The sequence below is a fragment of the Oenanthe melanoleuca genome, chromosome 2 (assembly GCF_029582105.1).
Source record: "Oenanthe melanoleuca isolate GR-GAL-2019-014 chromosome 2, OMel1.0, whole genome shotgun sequence".
Classification (NCBI taxonomy): Eukaryota; Metazoa; Chordata; class Aves; order Passeriformes; family Muscicapidae; genus Oenanthe; species Oenanthe melanoleuca.
The window spans coordinates 52,571,997-52,589,119 of NC_079335.1; the positions used below are offsets into that span (position 1 = coordinate 52,571,997).

At 43.1% G+C, this 17,123-nt stretch overlaps 1 protein-coding gene across 5 annotated transcripts in view; it reads left to right on the top strand.

Annotated features, from left to right (window-relative positions):
- The window catches only part of LDLRAD4 (low density lipoprotein receptor class A domain containing 4), a 240,275-nt gene extending 224,867 nt beyond the window's left edge, over nucleotides 1-15,408 (top strand). For all 5 annotated transcript variants that reach the window (XM_056485912.1, XM_056485914.1, XM_056485913.1 and 2 more), the window contains 2 exons: nucleotides 3,584-3,637; nucleotides 4,619-15,408. In XM_056485912.1, the coding sequence (XP_056341887.1) occupies nucleotides 3,584-3,637; nucleotides 4,619-5,161 (597 nt within the window). In that variant the 3' untranslated portion in view covers nucleotides 5,162-15,408. The remainder of the gene's footprint in view (nucleotides 1-3,583; nucleotides 3,638-4,618) is intronic.
- Nucleotides 15,409-17,123: the final 1,715 nt, after the last annotated feature.

Here is a 17,123-nt window from a genome sequence, read left to right on the forward strand (position 1 = left end):
AGGGATCATTTTGCTGTATTATGGTTTGAGGAAAACTTTTTGATGAGTGTAAATTTTTACCTGTAATTTCTTCTGAGTTAAAAATCATTCTTCTGGTAAATGTCTTTCCTGCTGGCTGTCAATGGACTGATGCTCAGCTGAGGCAGTTGGATGACAGCGTGTGCTCCAGTGATTAAAAATGTCCTCAAAAAGTCATCTTCCAACACTGTTTAATTCTGGAGGCTCTAAAGTTTTATAAAATATGAAATGGCAAATTATCCTAGGCTTATGGAGTCTCCTAAGCTCTAAATACTGAGTTAAACAATCATCACCATGAGATAATTAAGTAATCACTCAGCTGGATTTATTGAATGATGCTGCTATTTCAAAACCTAATCACAAACATAATTTCTGTAAATTACGGTGAAACCCAAAAATGACAATGGTCAGCAAAAGACATAGGTGGATCCCTAAGATTTTTCTTGCTGGATGTCATTGGTAGGTGCTAGGATTTACATTCAAAAGCCTAACAATGTTAAAAATTGATACGCTATAGGGAATGAATGCAAAAGCTTTCTCTCCCTGTTACTTTTAAGTATTGAAGCTCATGCCTGAAGTCTCTTGAAGGAGCAAGTAGAGGTGGCCTAGCTATTGACAGTCTGTGGGAAGCAGGTAAATGAGGTACTGCCCTCATCAAAATATGGGTAAATTGCATTTGCTCAGGTTTAGCCTTGTTTGCACATGCCGGATAATAACTACTTGTACAAATCCCTAATATAAATACAAATGCTGTTAGTTCTCATCTGATTTTCACTGATAGGAGCTCAAGTGAAGGATTGTAGCTTTCAAAGGAAGGTCTGTAAGCAGAGAGCAAGAACTAACACTTTCTTCCAGTATAAGTCACCCCAGATTGGTCAGGGTAGTCCCCAAGAACATTATTTCCTAAATCTACATCTCGGGGCGGAGGAGTGTAGTCATGGGGATGCTTTTCTTCTGCAACAGAGGAAACAAACATTTTCTTCTTACCTGCACCTCTTGTCATCATGCCAAGATCACTGGAGTTGGTGGGCAAAAACCGTAGGGTTAGGTGGTATCTACCCAATGCAGGGTAGGGCAATTTCCCCTAAATAAAGACTTGAGAAGGGTAGGTTGTAAGTCTCCTGATTCAGTGATTTCAGGAGGGCAGAAATTCTGTGTTGGATCATTTAGTCTGGCCTTGATGAGAATTCTGTGCTGTGTCATTGGACCAGCCATGGGGAGGTTGGTCTGCACGTGTGTGAGCCTGGTAGTTTCCAAGTGTGAGCATGCTGAGCACATGTTACCCAGCCATCTGCTTGGGGAGTTCTTCTGGCTCCTGGGATAGAGATCTTGCTGGGGCTTGGCTGCTGCCAAAGTGTTTATTCAGTCTGCTGCTCTGTCTGGTGGAAACCTTAGGAAAGGGTGCTGCAGGTGAACTGTAGGACGTACTGTCACGGGAACAATATTGTTACAAATCCTTGCATCCTGAGGATCTCACAGGCTCAGAGTTCAACTGCATCCCAAGCTGTTTCTCAAGTAGTTATCCCAGAGTGGGGAGAGCTTTGGGATCCTTTGGTCTCATCTTGGTGTGACTATCCCAGTGCCCTGGTTACACTCAGTGGGATCCGTGTAGCAGCTGCAGGGCCTTTGATTGTTCTGGGATTCAGGCATCAGCAGTAGAAGTAACAGGGAACTCCTGTCTTCTCCCAAGTTATTTCTGTTGGGCATGGCTGGTAGCAGATCTGGGAGTCTTGGCTCAGTGAGCAGATCCTGTTCTGTCTCCATGCAAGGAGTTTTTCTCCATATGCTGCAGCATCTCTCTCAGCTCATCTTACCCTCTCGCCTTTGGGGAGGTGGACCCTAGGATTCAAGTCATTTCCACATCCTCATCAGCAACTCCTTTTCATGAAGGAGTTTAAATAGTATGAGTGGTGGAGGTAGATTTTATTTCTTTCTGGGTTGTCTTGTTGGTTTTCCCTGTTTTCCTCTTTCCTGAGCCTGTAACTCAGGAGCAGTTGATTGAGAACTTTAACTTTGACTAGTATGTTTTACAAACAGTTGCAATGGGTTTGGAGCCTGTTGGGTCAACTGTTGATAACCTGATTGCCTTTAATTGTGCAAACATAACCCTCAGATATTTCAAAATGGGGGCACCTGGGTACTGAAGGAATGGAAAAGATTGTGTGCACAAGTATGTATATACATGCATGTGTATAGTTCCAGTTAATTTCTTCAACTCACAGAACCTTATCTAGGCACTGAAATACATGAATTTGAATAAGATTTGTCTTCCATGTCTTTGCAAAGGGGAATGCTTGGGGAAGTTGTAAATAATTACAATTGTCAGCCTCTCTCTATCTTTGCTCTCTAAAGCTACAGGAGAGAAGTGTACCAGCTTAGCTATTCAGAGCATTTCCCTTAGCAGCTGAATCCTGTGGGAGAGTCCTGTTAGAGCAGCTTTCCTCTGCAGTGGACTCTCCTGACAGGATCACAGACGGCTTTTGGTCTCTGAGTGTCATGATGAACATCTAGTTGGGTCTATTTTTACATCTGAAATATGTTGAAAGATGCTATGGTGAGAAGAAGCAGTACAGTAAGATTTGGAAGCAGTCTATACATGGTAATGCTTTTGGGGACAGTACGCATTTTCCTTCCAGTGCCTGAAAATTCTTATGTCTGTAAAACTTGAATTAGCATAAGGAAAATAGTCATGACTATACAATGTTTTGATTTTCACTTTGTGCACCAAGATTGAAGTTCTGTGCTTTATAGATGCTCTGATATATCCTTTTCAGTTTCAAAATTTCCCAATAAAATAAATTCATTGAGGGAGTTACTGCTACTTTTAACAATTAATTGACAAGAAAAATGATGATACACCTTAAACTTCTTTTTTCTTACTGACATACTATTCTTCACCCTTTTATTCTGCCCTGAGTGCTGGTACTATATCAGAACAGTATTTCAAGACCTGAGAGAGAAAATATTTTGACCTGAGAAGGTGGTTGGAGAAGGGGTTGAAAAAGTGGCTGGAACCTCGGCTGCTTTAACTACTGTTTATGGTGGGAATTGGGCAACTGCTGACAGTTTTGACCAGATTATCCCTGGGTTTATTATGTCTGTCACTTCACTGAGATTACAGACGCCAGGTTTTGCTGTGAGCTGTTTTGCCTGTGGTGTGTAATGGGGATCCTGGCTGGCAGACCTTTGTCAGACCTGCCACCCTTGCTGGTTTGGGAGCTGACAGGTACCTGCTCAGCACACAGGTGCTGAGGTGTCTCCTGTCATCTCCATGCATTGCCACACTCTCTCAGCCACCACCAGCTTGCTGCATCCTTGTGGCCTTGGGGCTGGGTGCTGTGGATGACATCTTGGCAGCAGCAAAGTGGACCAAGCTTGACTTGCTTGGGAGCAGAGCTGCTCTTTGCTCATGTCTTGGAAAGAAAGGGGTGGGATGTTGATGTTTAGCTCCTGGAGACAGCCAGTCCTTAGAAGATTACTGCTGGTAAGAGCATTGATAATGAGGCAGAATGGTGGTGTGATCTATTAATTTTTCTCTCTTTGTTGTTTTCTTTGCACATTTCAGGAGGGGTGCTTGTGGCCTTCAGAAAGTTCGGTTTCACGCCAGGGTGCTTCAGAGGTACTGACAATTGCTTTCTTTTTTTTTTTTCCCTGTAATATATATTTGGTTCCTTCCAACAAACCCATCTATTTTTTGTAAAGAGAGCTTTTTCACTGTAGTTCACACTGTTATCTAAGCCTGCCTTGACATGCATTTCATAAATTCCTGAGACCTTTTCATAAAAGAATGAAATTCTGCCTGACACCTCATCTCCATCAGCAACTCCCTGTGACATAGTAGGCATTCACAAGTATGTGGTGGAGGTGTGTCTCTTTCCTGCAGTGGCTCAGTAATCTGAGCATTCATTGGAAGCTGGGTGACCAGTTCCTCTTGTCCCTGAACTTTTCTTGGATTTACAACACCTATCCTATCACCAGTGTCTCCCATCTTCCAGCCAGCACAGATCCCTTGTCTATGTAATAATTTGTGGGTGTGTTGCTCTGAGTGGTCCAGCTGTCCTGTGACAAGCAGCAGAACTTCCTGGTGGTTGGCCTTGCATCTGTGAAGGTCAGGGGTTGAAGACCCTGCAGGGATCCAGAAAAGAGAAGAGCAATTTGATAGATCTAGATCTGAGAATCTGCTGTGTCTCTCCAGATCTGGGATAGACCAAGTGTGGAGCAATAGCACCTCACAGAGTATCTTGAACGCTTCCTTTTGTAAGGCCTGTCCTTCTCCAGGGTTTAGTATAACAGGGACATATTTTCCATCACAATGCAGAAGCTTTGTAGGCTCTCCCCAGAGGCCGAGTTCTGGCTGAGAAGTGAGGGGGAGGAGGACACCTGATACACCCTGAGAGTGAAGGTGTGAGATGTGCCGAGCCTTTACAGATTGTACTAAAATGGCCATCTGAATTCTTTGGGGATGAGTTAGCTCTGAGTAGGAGCTAAGACAGGTGGCAAAAAGAGCCATTCTGTGTTTCATCAGTTCATTGTGAAGGTTGGGGCACTCGCAGGGCTTTGTGCAGAGGTGGAGCCACGCGTGTCTCTGTTCCCGTTCCAGATCATGTACGCCCCGAGGTCCAGGGACAGGTTCACCACCCCGTCCTTCATGCAGCGGGACCGTTTCAGCCGCTTCCAGCCCACGTACCCGTACATGCAGCACGAGATCGACCTCCCTCCCACCATCTCGCTGTCGGACGGCGAGGAGCCGCCGCCCTACCAGGGCCCGTGCACGCTGCAGCTCCGGGACCCCGAGCAGCAGATGGAGCTCAACCGGGAATCCGTCAGGGCGCCGCCCAACCGAACCATTTTTGATAGCGACTTGATAGACGTCTCCATGTACAATGGGGGTCCCTGCCCACCCAGCAGCAATTCGGGCATAAGTGCAACCAACTATAGCAGTAATGGAAGGATGGAAGGACCACCCCCGACGTACAGCGAGGTCATGGGGCATTATCCGGGCTCCTCTTTTTTCCATCACCAGCACAGCAACATGCCTCCTTCTTCGCAGAGGGGGAGCAGACTTCAGTTTCAGCAGAACAATTCAGAGAGCACAATAGTCCCCAGCAAAGGCCAGGAGCGGAAAGCAGGAAACCTGGTCTAGGTTACCCCAGGAGCGTTGGGACTGAAGACAGGAGATGCCAGCAGGGCGTGGAGGAAGAGCCCGTGCTCCGGTGCACAGTGTTGTTACGTTTCACGTGGTACAACTGAGTAAAACCAAACGTGCAAACCCGTTCCTTGTTTCTGATTCCTTTCAGGGGAATTGCATGCAAAGCAGATTGAAAGAAATACAAACTTCCAGTCAGTTTGTCTATGAGCAGTGTTTTAGGGGAGAGGGGGTGGGATATATTATTTTTTTTTAATAAACTATTTCAATTATTTAATTCTAAAAGTTAACTTAGCACAGAAATGAGGCTTGTACAGCCTGTTTTATACTCACTGAATGGCAGAAGGAAGAAGGTGGTTTTGCTAGATAAATGGGGGAAGAATTGGCCAGTTTGCTTTTTTTTTTCTCCCAGTGTGTGAATTTTTTTAAATATGAAACAAAATTCCTGTTCTGTGTGCCAAGGTATAAAGTTGAGAACTTAGATGAATGCAAGGAATTAATTTGTGTTGTGATAAATGTGTTTTAAAAAGTTGCACTATCTTACTGTTTTAAAAAAAATATATATGAGGGAACTGTTTTATGTGAAGTTCTTCTATATGTTGTTGTTTCACCTGTGGAATAATGATAGACCCCTAGAAGTAATCTGGAGGAGTTTGCCCCCTCCCCCTGGGTTTGCTAGAAGGTGGGGACAGGACTTAGCCTAACATCTCTTGAATTTTACAATTCAAAAAAATACAGGGACACTTGTCTTTGCAATAATTTGCATTCAAATAACAGTGTATCAATGAAGTGTTGGAGACTTTTGGATGGAAGAAGGCAAATATGAAATCCCAGCATTTTCCATCACTTTAAGGTTTAGCTATTGTGCGGTGTAGATGATTTCTTTCGTAAATGGCAAAGATAAAATTCCCAGATGAGTTGATTTGTATTGATTCTAAGTGCTGCCATTCTTTTCCTTTTCATAATGCAGTATCACCAGTACTTACCATTCTAGAGATTTTTGTCCTCACTGTAGCCTGAAATGTATTTAGTCACATATCATGACGTTATGCAATAAATTGTTTGAAAGCGCAGGGTGGGATTTGTTTCCCCCTGCAGTGCTGTTCAAGTTCGTGAGACTGTTGTGGTTTTCGCTCTCCATTTCATCCTTTCAGATGCTGAGGTTCAGTCCTGGAGGCCATCCTGTTCAGTGAAGGGGGCCCTTGTGGCCAAGCCCCCGTGGTGTTTCTGCAGCAGTACCGAGAGTGCTGGTGGCAGTGGTGCCGGCTCCTGCCATGTCCCTGGCAGGGATGTGGGAGCGCCAGGAATTCTCCCTGCAAACCATTTTGCTCTGGGCCCTGTTGTGGAAACCCTTCTGGGTGCACGATGTCTGCCTGACACCAGCAGGACTGTGCTCATGACTAAAGGTGACTCACCTGCTAACCAAGTGTCTGTAAGCCCTGATTTTTGCTATACTGGCCTGGAGAGTAGTTGGGAAGTGTTCCCTGCCTGCGTCGTGGCACGTGGGGTGTTTCTTCACTGGCTGTTCCCGTGTGGAAGCACACACGGCGCTGGAACTCAGTTGGCAAAGGGTGATAGTGGCATCACAAGCACATGAAAAAGCACAAATTGCACTTAAAATGCATTTTGGAAATGGATTTAAAAGTAAGAATCTTTAGTCTTAGCTTGAATAGTTTCTAATATATAGGTGTATGAGTGCGTCATAGACCTTTTCACTTTAAGATCTTTCACTTTTTTCTATTTTCCTGAGCCTTGTGCTTGGTTGCAGGCAGCAGCACTGATGCCCTGGTCCCATGGCTGGAGGCTGGATTTCTGCAGGACTTCTGTACACGGGGGGCTCTGATAACTGAAGTGCATCTTTGATCTATGCAGAGTTTTAATGCCAAAACTGCGTGTGTGCGTGCGTGTGTGTGTGCCTCAGTGTAGATTTGTTTTCTTCATAAGGTAATTTGATTTTATTCTAGTTCAGAAAACATTTGTATAGCTGTTAGTCTGAGTACACAGCCCCATTTGTCTCTGTAATTGTTATTTTGGTCTGAGTCATGCTGGTAGTGCAGAGTAAAGCTGCGTTTTGTCGTATGTATTAATTGAAGGGAGAGATAGAGATTGTATGGTGGGATTCACGTATTGTTTTTTCCTCTCAGACCCACAGGACAGGTGTAGAGAAGATGACTAGGTGGCTTTTGGTCAGCTGGGGCTCTTGTCACTGTCTGGTTCCTGGGAGTAAAAGCTGTGAAGTTAGATTTTTGCAAATAACCTATGAACATAATCCTTAGTTAAAATCCACAAACAAACAAAACCCAACCAGGGGGGACAAAGCCAGCAAATGTTGGTTTTGTCTTCATTGACTTTTGTCACTTGAGGAGTGAGCCTTTTAGCCAGAGAATATGTGTGCCTACACAGATACTGTGCTGTTGCCTAAACAAGGATTGTTTAGCCGAGAAGCCTTCAGGTGAGAACAGCTGGAACTCAGTTGTCATGGCAGAGCACACCTGGACTGGGCCCTGGGCTTGGGCTGATTGAAGACCAACTTTCCCCATGTGCAGATCTCAGCAAAGTGAGCCTTGAAGTTGCCTTCAAAGTCACCTCTTGGGAACATGCTTTCTTTAAAAACAGCCATTTGCCGTCTTCTGCCCTCTCTGCATGCCAGTGGATTTATGCACTTCCCATTAACATTGTCCAGTATGCTGTCTCTTAATTCTTCTTGGCTAAGAAAATTTTTCTGCATAGAAAATGTAGCTTTTTCCAGTTATTTAGAAAATACTTGTTTAAAAATAACTTGGTATTTGCTCACCTAATAGTTGCATCTCCCCTTGCATCTTTGTCTTCTCATCCTAGAATCAGAGAACAGGCTGAATTGGTAGGGACCCATCAGGGTCATTGAGTCCAGCTCCCTGTCCTGCATAGGACCATTCCCAAGAGTCACACCCTGTGCCTGAGAGCCTTGTCAAAATGCTTCTTGAACTCTGTCAGGCTTGGTACTGTGAGCACTTCCCTGGGGAGCCTGCTCCAGTGCCCAGCCACCCTCTGGGGGAAGAATCTTTTCCTAATACCCGGGATAAACCACCTGCCCTCAGTCTCCCCTCAGTCTCTTCCAGGCTGATCAAAGTAACCTCAGCCACTCCTCATAGGGCTTCCCCTCGGGACCCTTCATCATCCTCACTGCCCTCCTTTGGACACTCTAGTGGCTTAATGTCATGCTCTGCTTTCCCAAATGTAATGTGCTGACAGTACCTCTCAGCTCTGGGAGTGTAGTGACTAGTTTGCTTGCTATAGGTGAGCTTGCAATCTTCTGTTTTAGGGCCTCTTTTAGCACTAAGGAGGCTATTTTCATTAGTCTGCCAATGGGAAGGCAGTCAACAGCATAACCTTGAAACACTGTTTTTTGTTTTTTTCCTTCTGTTGGCATGGTAGAGAATCTGCTCTTGATAACAGAACAGAATGGTAAAAGAAATACCAGAATTAGATGGCACTATCAGTCTTTGCAGGCTTAGAAATTGGTGAAATCTGAAGATAAATAGTTCTATGAAGCATTTATGGAAGACAAACTTTGAAATTTCCAGAATTGATAGACTCTATTCCAGAGCCACTCAGTGAAACTTTGTATAAATTGTAAAAGATTTCTGCAAACCTTGCAGCATTAATTGTGTAGATTTTGCCTCCATACTGGTGCTCTGGTTTTTGTCTCATGCACAAACCCCACGTAATATATGTGTGGTGTTTTCTATGTGATGGATCATATTTGTTTAAATTCTGGTTGCATCTTCTGACTTTGCCCAGTAACTCGTGTTCCCAAAATTCAGTATAGTGATTCCTTTAGAAATTTTCAGGTTAAAAAATTATTTTTTCTTCTGAATGCACCTTTATGAAATAAAGTTTTGTGACCTCTGTCCTACTGTAAAGACTAATTTTTCCCTTAATGTGTCTTGGCGTGGCTCTCTTATTGATGCTAAGTATGCCCCATCTTTGGTGTTTTTGTATGATCTTTCAGGGCTAGAAAAGACAGGGGGTTTAGCAAAAGAAAAGAACAGTTTCTCTCCCAGTTTACCAGAGGAGCACTTGGCACTTAGCTCTAATTCTGTCCCTCTGTCTGGCACAGTTGTGGTTGGGCTCCTCTCGGTGCTGGACAAGTAGACTGAGTGTGATGCTGCTTAAAAATGAGAGTGAAGGATAGGAAGAGGGGCATCCAGCCAGCAGTGCTGTGTTGAGATCCCTTTCCTGGTGTGTGTGGCACATGCAGAATTCACAGGACTTTGCATAATAGGATGTTTTCATCAGGGAGGATTTAATTATGTTACTCCTGGTCTTCTCACTGATGAACTCTGCACTTGGGCCAGTCTCTGGCTGATGGGACTTTATTACAGCATGATTTTCCCTTGGAAGTATGAAAACTCAAGCATACACCCCAGGTACAAGTTCCTGATGGCTAGTGAGGTAGATGTTTGCATTCCTGCACTCATGGAATCTGCAGGAACCGTGGGTTAAGCTGTGCTTCATTTGGCTTTCTATAACTGCTTGCCCACTTCTTCCACCAGTTTGGCCCAGCTGGAAGCTGCTTCTGTTATACCAAATCTCTGAAAGTTCTTGTTGCAGATACATTTTTTAAAAAAGTGTCATTGAGAGTTCTTTTTTTCTTCTGTGAATGGGATGCAGGGATGGGTAAGGAGCAGAATTGCGTTGTTTATTAAGGAATGCACTTTGCAATAGAGAAGAAATCCTTGTCCTGCTGAGCCCCATGTGGAGGCTGTCTGGAACAGTGCTGTCTGAGACAGTAGTTTCTAACCCTGCCAGGTGGTGAGATATTGGACCTTAAAACTGACACTCTAATCTATAAGGAATGTTTGAATGCTTTGGAGAAGATTGATTGCTAACCTTTCTATGACTCTATCCCTGAAAGCTCATGGTAGCTAAGGTAACCTGATTTTGTAGGCGAAGAAAGCAAAATACTGAGTCGGTGAAAAATAGATGTGCTTCAATATTTTTCATTGCCCTTTTTTTTTTCCTAAGGATAAACAATAGGCCTGGTGGCACATTTGGAAGTGTTTAGGATTATTCACAGGTTCTCTCTGGTCATTACTGTTGAGTCATGTCCATGCACATACAGACCTGCATGCAAGCTTGTCCCCTTGATTATCTGTATACAGTTGCTATTCCATGATCACCTTCCAGAAGTGCTAAATGGCTCTGTGCTGTGCTCTCAGGAAAAATGCAGATGATTTGTCAAACAGCAGGAAGCATGAGGAATGTTTGCTTTTCAGTCCTGTAAATGTCATGACCTATGTTTTTATCAGAAGGGGGCTTTCTTGCTGCACCAGTTCTTGCCTGTCATCTGGTGTGCTGGTGCATCTTCCATCCAACAGCTCTCTCTTCTTTTGGATGAGCTTTGAAAAATCTTCATGCTTTGGGATAACCCCAATGCAGACCTCATGTACAGGAAGGAAATAATACTTAGTGTACCCTAAATCTCATAAGCATGTTTTTTTCAGACCAGCTGATGATGAGAACCGAGTGATCCTTCTGTGCAGTGGGTTCAGATGAAGTCTGGCTTTTGGTTACATCCTTCCTTTTTAGATAAAGGCTGTTGGACATAATTTAATTACACATATCTGGTCTTTCCCTGCTCTGTGTTGTCTGCTTGCCAACCAGTACAGTTACAACTTTTCTCCTACACTAGCCCCAAATGTGTCAATCATTTCAATCCCTGGAAAGAGGCAGTCTTACTGAGTTGTGTTGGTCCTGTTGAGGCCTTTTAGAACACGGAAAAGTCTCTTGTGAGCATGTGTTGAACTTAGAGGTTTCTCCCCAAAACCTGTTCTGTATGTTTTGTTAGGAAATTCAGATTTAAGATTTTGAGAGTATGCTGACTGAAAATGTTGGTAGAATTTTTTATCATTAATATATTGTTTGCCAGCCTGTCCTCAGTAATCAGGGTTGTAAATTACCTTTTGAGCCACCTCTGATTGCATTGTTGGGCTGGCAAAAGCCCCATTGGGCACACTTGCACCAGCAAAAAAAAAAAAATAAAAAAAAAGTAGTTTTCTTGGTACAGCTCTGGGGAGTAAACAGAAGCTGCACCACTAAGTTCATCCTCCAAAACCAACATGAAACCTGCATTGCCTCTTCCCAGCAAGCTGAAGTGTGGGTGTTTTGATGAAGTGCTTTGCTGCACTATTTAGTACCACAGACATGCAGTGCAGCGGCCTACTGATGTTTCCTTGAAATTGTCATTGGCATTAAAAGTATTTCAGGGGTGCTAATGCTAATTTTGTAACCACCCAGTACAATTATCCTGCTTTTGAAAGGGAAATCAAGGACCATTGTGTGTCACAAACTCTCCTGGCTCGTACTGCTGCCTTGCTGGTGTCTCTCCTGTTTTTAGGCTGAACACAAGCAGGTATTGCTAGCATTGCTTCCTAGCTATAAAAGAGCTTACCTTCTTATGTTGATTAATGATAAAAAAACAAAGCTGTAACACTGATATACTTCCCCTTCCCTCTGACAGACGTGTGATTTGCTGCCAGAGATGATGCTGTTTTCTTTGCTACATTGCTGCTGCTGCTGCTGCTGCTGTTTTAAGTGGTTTGGTGCGTGAGCTTTCTGAAACAACATGGTGTGTGTAGGATCTCGTGGGTGACAAAGCTGTCTCTTCTTCCTTGCTCTCCTTGGTTTGTGCTTGTCTGTCTGCTGTGGTAGGTTTACTAATAAATTAAAGTTGTCCTTCCTAGATATAATTTTGAGGAGGTTTGCATGTCTGTAGTTCATAAGCAACTAAGGTGCCTCATGTTCAGGTCTGAGCAGATAGGAATCCCCTTGCACTCCAGGGCCTGATCCAAAGCCTGCTGAAGTTGGTAGGAAGACTCTTGCCAACTTCAGGGGGCTTTGCATCAGGCCTTGCACTCCCTTTGTTGTGCCTCACTTAAAATGGTGCTTTTTCAGTTGTCTGTCCTTTTTTCTGGTTTGGTTTGTTGTTTTATTTTCTTTGTATGGTGCTGTGTATAACTTGAATATATTATGCACATATCCTACCCAATGGGTAGAACAAACAAACATACAAAATCAAATAGATGTTGTTAATACTGTAAGATAGTGTACAGATGATACCAGTTTTAACACAAAAAAATGGCATAGGCTTTGTGAATGCCAATCTGTGCTTGGTCCTTTTTTGTAAGAAAGTTTGCAAATTAATGCATACAAATGACAAAAAAAGTCTATGTATTTTATTTTCCTATTAAATAACAATATAATATCATAAGGGAAAAAGGTTAAACAAATTCTTTTTGACAAGCCTGTGTATAGCAATTAGTTGTTTGATGCATCTTTGCTGTGAAGATTTTTTTCTTTCTAATGTGTCACTTTAAAAAAAAAAGGAAAAAACCACAAAACAAACGAAACCTCCACAGCTTTAACCTTGCAACTAGATGCTTCTCATTTTGGTTGTTGCTTTGCTATTGCTGAGTTGGACCAGTATTAGTTACTACTTCTCCAGCAGACACATCATTTATTACTATCCTTGATTACCTTTTTTTTTTTTTTTTTTAACTTGGAAATAGGCTGAAATATTTTGAACCTTTTTAATCACATCCTAGATTTGAAGTGAAGCTCAGACAGATGGGAGCTGACCCAAACTATCCCTGCAAAGTCAAAACTAGGCCAATGAGAGTTCTGTGACAACAGCCAACCCTTGCTGTGTGCCCACGACTGGTGCACCATGGGCACTGCAGACTGCCCTTGGCCTTGGGGTGTGGAGGGACTCACTGGTGGGCTGTGCTCTTGCAGGGTGGCTCATTGATGGGCTGTGCTCTTGCAGGGTGGCTCATTGATGGGCTGTGCTCTTGCAGGGTGGCTCATTGATGGGCTGTGCTCTTGCAGGGTGGCTCATTGTTGGGCTGTGCTCTTGCAGGGTGGCTCACTGGTGGCCTGTGCTCTTGCAGGGTGGCTCACTGGTGGCCTGTGCTCTTGCAGGGTGGCTCATTGGGGACCTGTGCTCTTGCAGGGTGGACAAGCATGGCTGCAGTCGGTAGCGAGGTGAATGCAGGGTTTGAGTGGAGCTTTGAGTTGGCAGCTCTGCTGCTGTGTTGGCTTCTGACAGCAATGGCTTAACCCAGGTTTATATTTAAGATTACAGAGAAATGCTTAGACCTGCTCAAACCCAACCTGGGAAGTGGTGTGGGACATAATTTGACACTTCAGCTTCCTGCCAGGCTCCCTTGGCAGTTCGGTTCTCCCCCGGCGTCTCCCTGTGTTTGGCGCTCCATTCCCGTGCTCCTGCACGCTCCTCGGTAAAGCAAATACCTCAGGAAAACTCAACATGAAGTTCTAGTGTAGGGACTCGCAGATGCTGTACTTATTTTTCTAAACTGTTTGTTCTAACTCTCCCAGGACAGTCGGTGATGTAAAAGTTTATCGGTCCGCGACAGACTCGTCCTTTCACAGATGGAAACCAACTAATCTTTCATAGATGCTCCTGTCTGTATGTAGCTTTTTTATACTTGCCAGGCTTTAACCACAGATGTAAGGTAGCAGGGTGTTGGGAGATGTTTGAGATGGAGTTTTGGTTTGGTTTTTCAGATGATTAGCAAAGCGCTGTGCTAAAACTCAGGGGGTCTTGCCCGGGGCCGGTGAAGTCAGTGGTGGGGCTTCCTCTGGTTGGAGTGGGCTTTCAACCCAGTCCATCATGCTGGGGGATGGTGCCTCGGGGCACAGTCCTTCACTGCTTCTCTGTCAACCTGAACCATCCACACCTTTGTCTGTAAATATCTTTTTAAAAGCCCTCACAGGAGTCCTGTATCTGAATGTTGATCATGGTTGTTTTGTTGGGTTTTTTTTTTGTTTGTTTGTTTTGAAGAAGTGTGTTAAATTTTTTATGGCCAGTTCTGCATCATCATGCCCTTACAGGTAGCTTGTATCATCACATCCTTCTGTACATTGAGCTGTTCTGTCAGTAGGCATGTACCATAGGTAAATACACATATTTTTGTGATTGTCACTTGTTAATTCATTTATTGTTTGTCAGGGCGTGGAGTAATTGTTGTGGAAGTGTGCCTTGCCTGGCCACCTTCACGTTTCTGTTTGCACTGCAGTGCCACTTCTGTGCATGAAGGAAGAAAAGCAAGCAAAAAACCCCAGGCCTTCACTAGGAAGGCTATGAGACTAAACCTCCTGCTGGAGGATTCTAGAGTAGGATTTATCATAACAAAACATGCATATTGAGTGGACCAAACACGAATATGTCTCCTTTTAGAGGCACTAATTTGCTTTGAAGCTGCAGTGGGAAGAGCAGACTATCTATTAAGTGTGTTCACAGCTGTGTTCATGCTTTTTCCATTTGCCACAAAGCACAGCAGGCAGCCAAGATTTTAAAAGGACTATGAGCAGAAGTTACAAGAGCCTCAGGCATCATAGACCTGGACAGCAAAAATAATAATAACAGTAATTTTTAAAAAATCACTTAGTATTCTTGAACAAAGCTTTTCTACTCACAATATAAAGACTACATAAGTGTTGATAGGGGTTTTATCTTTGTATAACTCTCAACTGCCCAATGCTGCTGTGCTCAGAGCATTTCATGATGGTATGTACACCAGTCAGGCTGTTACACTCAAAATTAACCATCTAATGCCTGTTTTTAGAGTGTTAACCTTTCTTTGTTGTTTCTTGCTAGTTAATTTACAGTGTAAAATGCTTTATTGCTGTATGGATTTTAATTTTTTTTTTTTTGTATTTCCAGCATAGTGACTTTCAAGATCACATTTTCAACACATCTCTTATTTTTGTCCATTTTCTTTCAAGCTATTCTGAAATATGTACAGCACTATCAACAGTATTTAATCTTTCTTTTAAAATTTATTGTTGTAAAACAATGCTATTAAAAACAGTAAGTCTTTTTACAACTGTATTGGAATTTCTCAATAGCTGTTCATGTGATGCTATGACAAACCTGGCTTGCTTTATTTTTATTTTTTTTAAATTTTATTTTCTGTTTAACACAATTAATTTGTTGCTTATTTTCCACCGTAACTCCCAGTTATATACAGAAAAAGATTTCAACTGTTGTGTATCTGACTCTTTTAATTGAGCAAATGGTGATGTCCTAGTTTTTAGACCTAAGGTCTGTTTATTGCAATACTTTTAAAGGAAGATGTTGCTCTAAGTGCTGTTGTTAGTTTTAAATACAGATTTTATGCTTGTTCTTAATATGCTGTGGTTAAACCATGGCACAAAATTATTAAAAGTTATTAAATGCATTTGTCTCCTGTTGGATTTATTTTCCCTTTGAAGTGAAAAAACAAAAAAAGCATGGAACACTAGAGTGACCTTGGTAAAATGAGTACTTGTCTGTAGTTAGGTAGCAGATCTTTCAGGAATCTGAGAGGACTCAGTCCTGGGAGCATTATGTGAGGGCCCTGGGAAGTGGGTGTCTGGTGAGGGTTTGGGATCAGTGTTCTGACCCTCATGCTGGTGATTAGTGCTGGGATGGTTCTGGGCATTTCTGCCCTGCCTCTGCCACAGGATGGGCTGTAGCAGGAGACAGCCTGTCACACACTGCAGCTAAGTCCAGGCACTTAGTCTAAGCCAGCTCGTGGTTTGAATTCCTTTAAGATAACATCCCCACCTCAATCTCATTTAAAGTCCTGCTGTTGGTGATGGCCTCTGGCTCAGCAGTGCTGACTGACCAGTGGGGGATAAGCAATGCCCCCAAAGCACTGAGCTGCAAAAGCTCTTTAAAAAATGGAGATGCAAAATATGGCTTGTGGGAGGGAGATTCACAACCTCTTTTAAGAAAGCTGGGACATGCTTTGGCCAGTGCTTAAAACAAGAGCAGCTGTGGTCCAGTAATGGGGTGAAGAGAGGGATGCTACTGTTAATGAGAAACCAGATGGGAGGGTCCCCTGAAATGTTCAAAGAGTTGTCTTTGGTGATACAGATCTTTGCAAGGTAGCTCAAATTATCCCTGGCTGGCACCTGCTACTTTGCCATACTAAAGCCTAACAAAACTGGGAAAGAGCAGGTAATTTCTGTTCATAAGTGTATAAAGAGATGCTTTATTTAGCATGATTATTAATAACACAGTTATCCTGTGCTTGCTGGAGTTTGATGTCTGTGTTGCTGCAATGTGATGCTGAGCTTGGTACTTCAAACCTGGGGATTTCTTGCAGGGCTTTTCCAGGAAGATGTCTGCTGTGGGAGCCATGGTCCACCCCACTTCTGACACCCTGCTATGAAGCTGCCTTTACATTGCACTCAGAGAAGCCAGGAGGGTTCCCCTTGCTGCTGCTGTTTTCAAACATCTTAGTCCTTTAAATGTTACAGTACTTATTTTTTAGTCAAAATTACTGTATTTTTTTTTTCCTATAACCACCCTGAGTTTGCTGTCCTCTATCTACAGCATTTTAATTCCTCTTTATTATTTAGAAAATTTCTAGTTCCTTAGTCCTTATCTCCAAGCTTCTGCTCCTCCTCTGCTGTCTGAACCCTGAACTCCCTGGAAACTGCATTTTTTGAGCCTGCTTTGATCTTTTACTTAATCTGGTTTTAATTGTATTTATATTTGGTTTATAATATGCCATTCTGTTTGATTGTGTTTTAATATCCCTGCCAATGGTTGCAACTCAGCTGTAAATGGGATGTCTCATCTCAGTAGGGTTACTTTTTTTCTGCTGAAAGATTAATATAGTGGCTGCTGCAGTCCTGTGAAACCTCTAGGTCTGGCTTGCAGGCTCCCAGCAGTATTGTGTCTCATTACAAACACCCTGTTTTTAACATTGCAAACCCTTTTCTTCCAAAGACCCCTCTGTAATGAGACTTCGTTACTTAGACAAAAATTAATTAGGCTTCTCTCATTATCACTGTTTTGATCGGTTGTGCTCTAAGTGAGTTCTAATTAAAATGCACATTTTAAAACCCTTACTGCTGAATCCTCTTCTAATAGCTCATTTCTACTGTGGCAATGCCCTGCTTT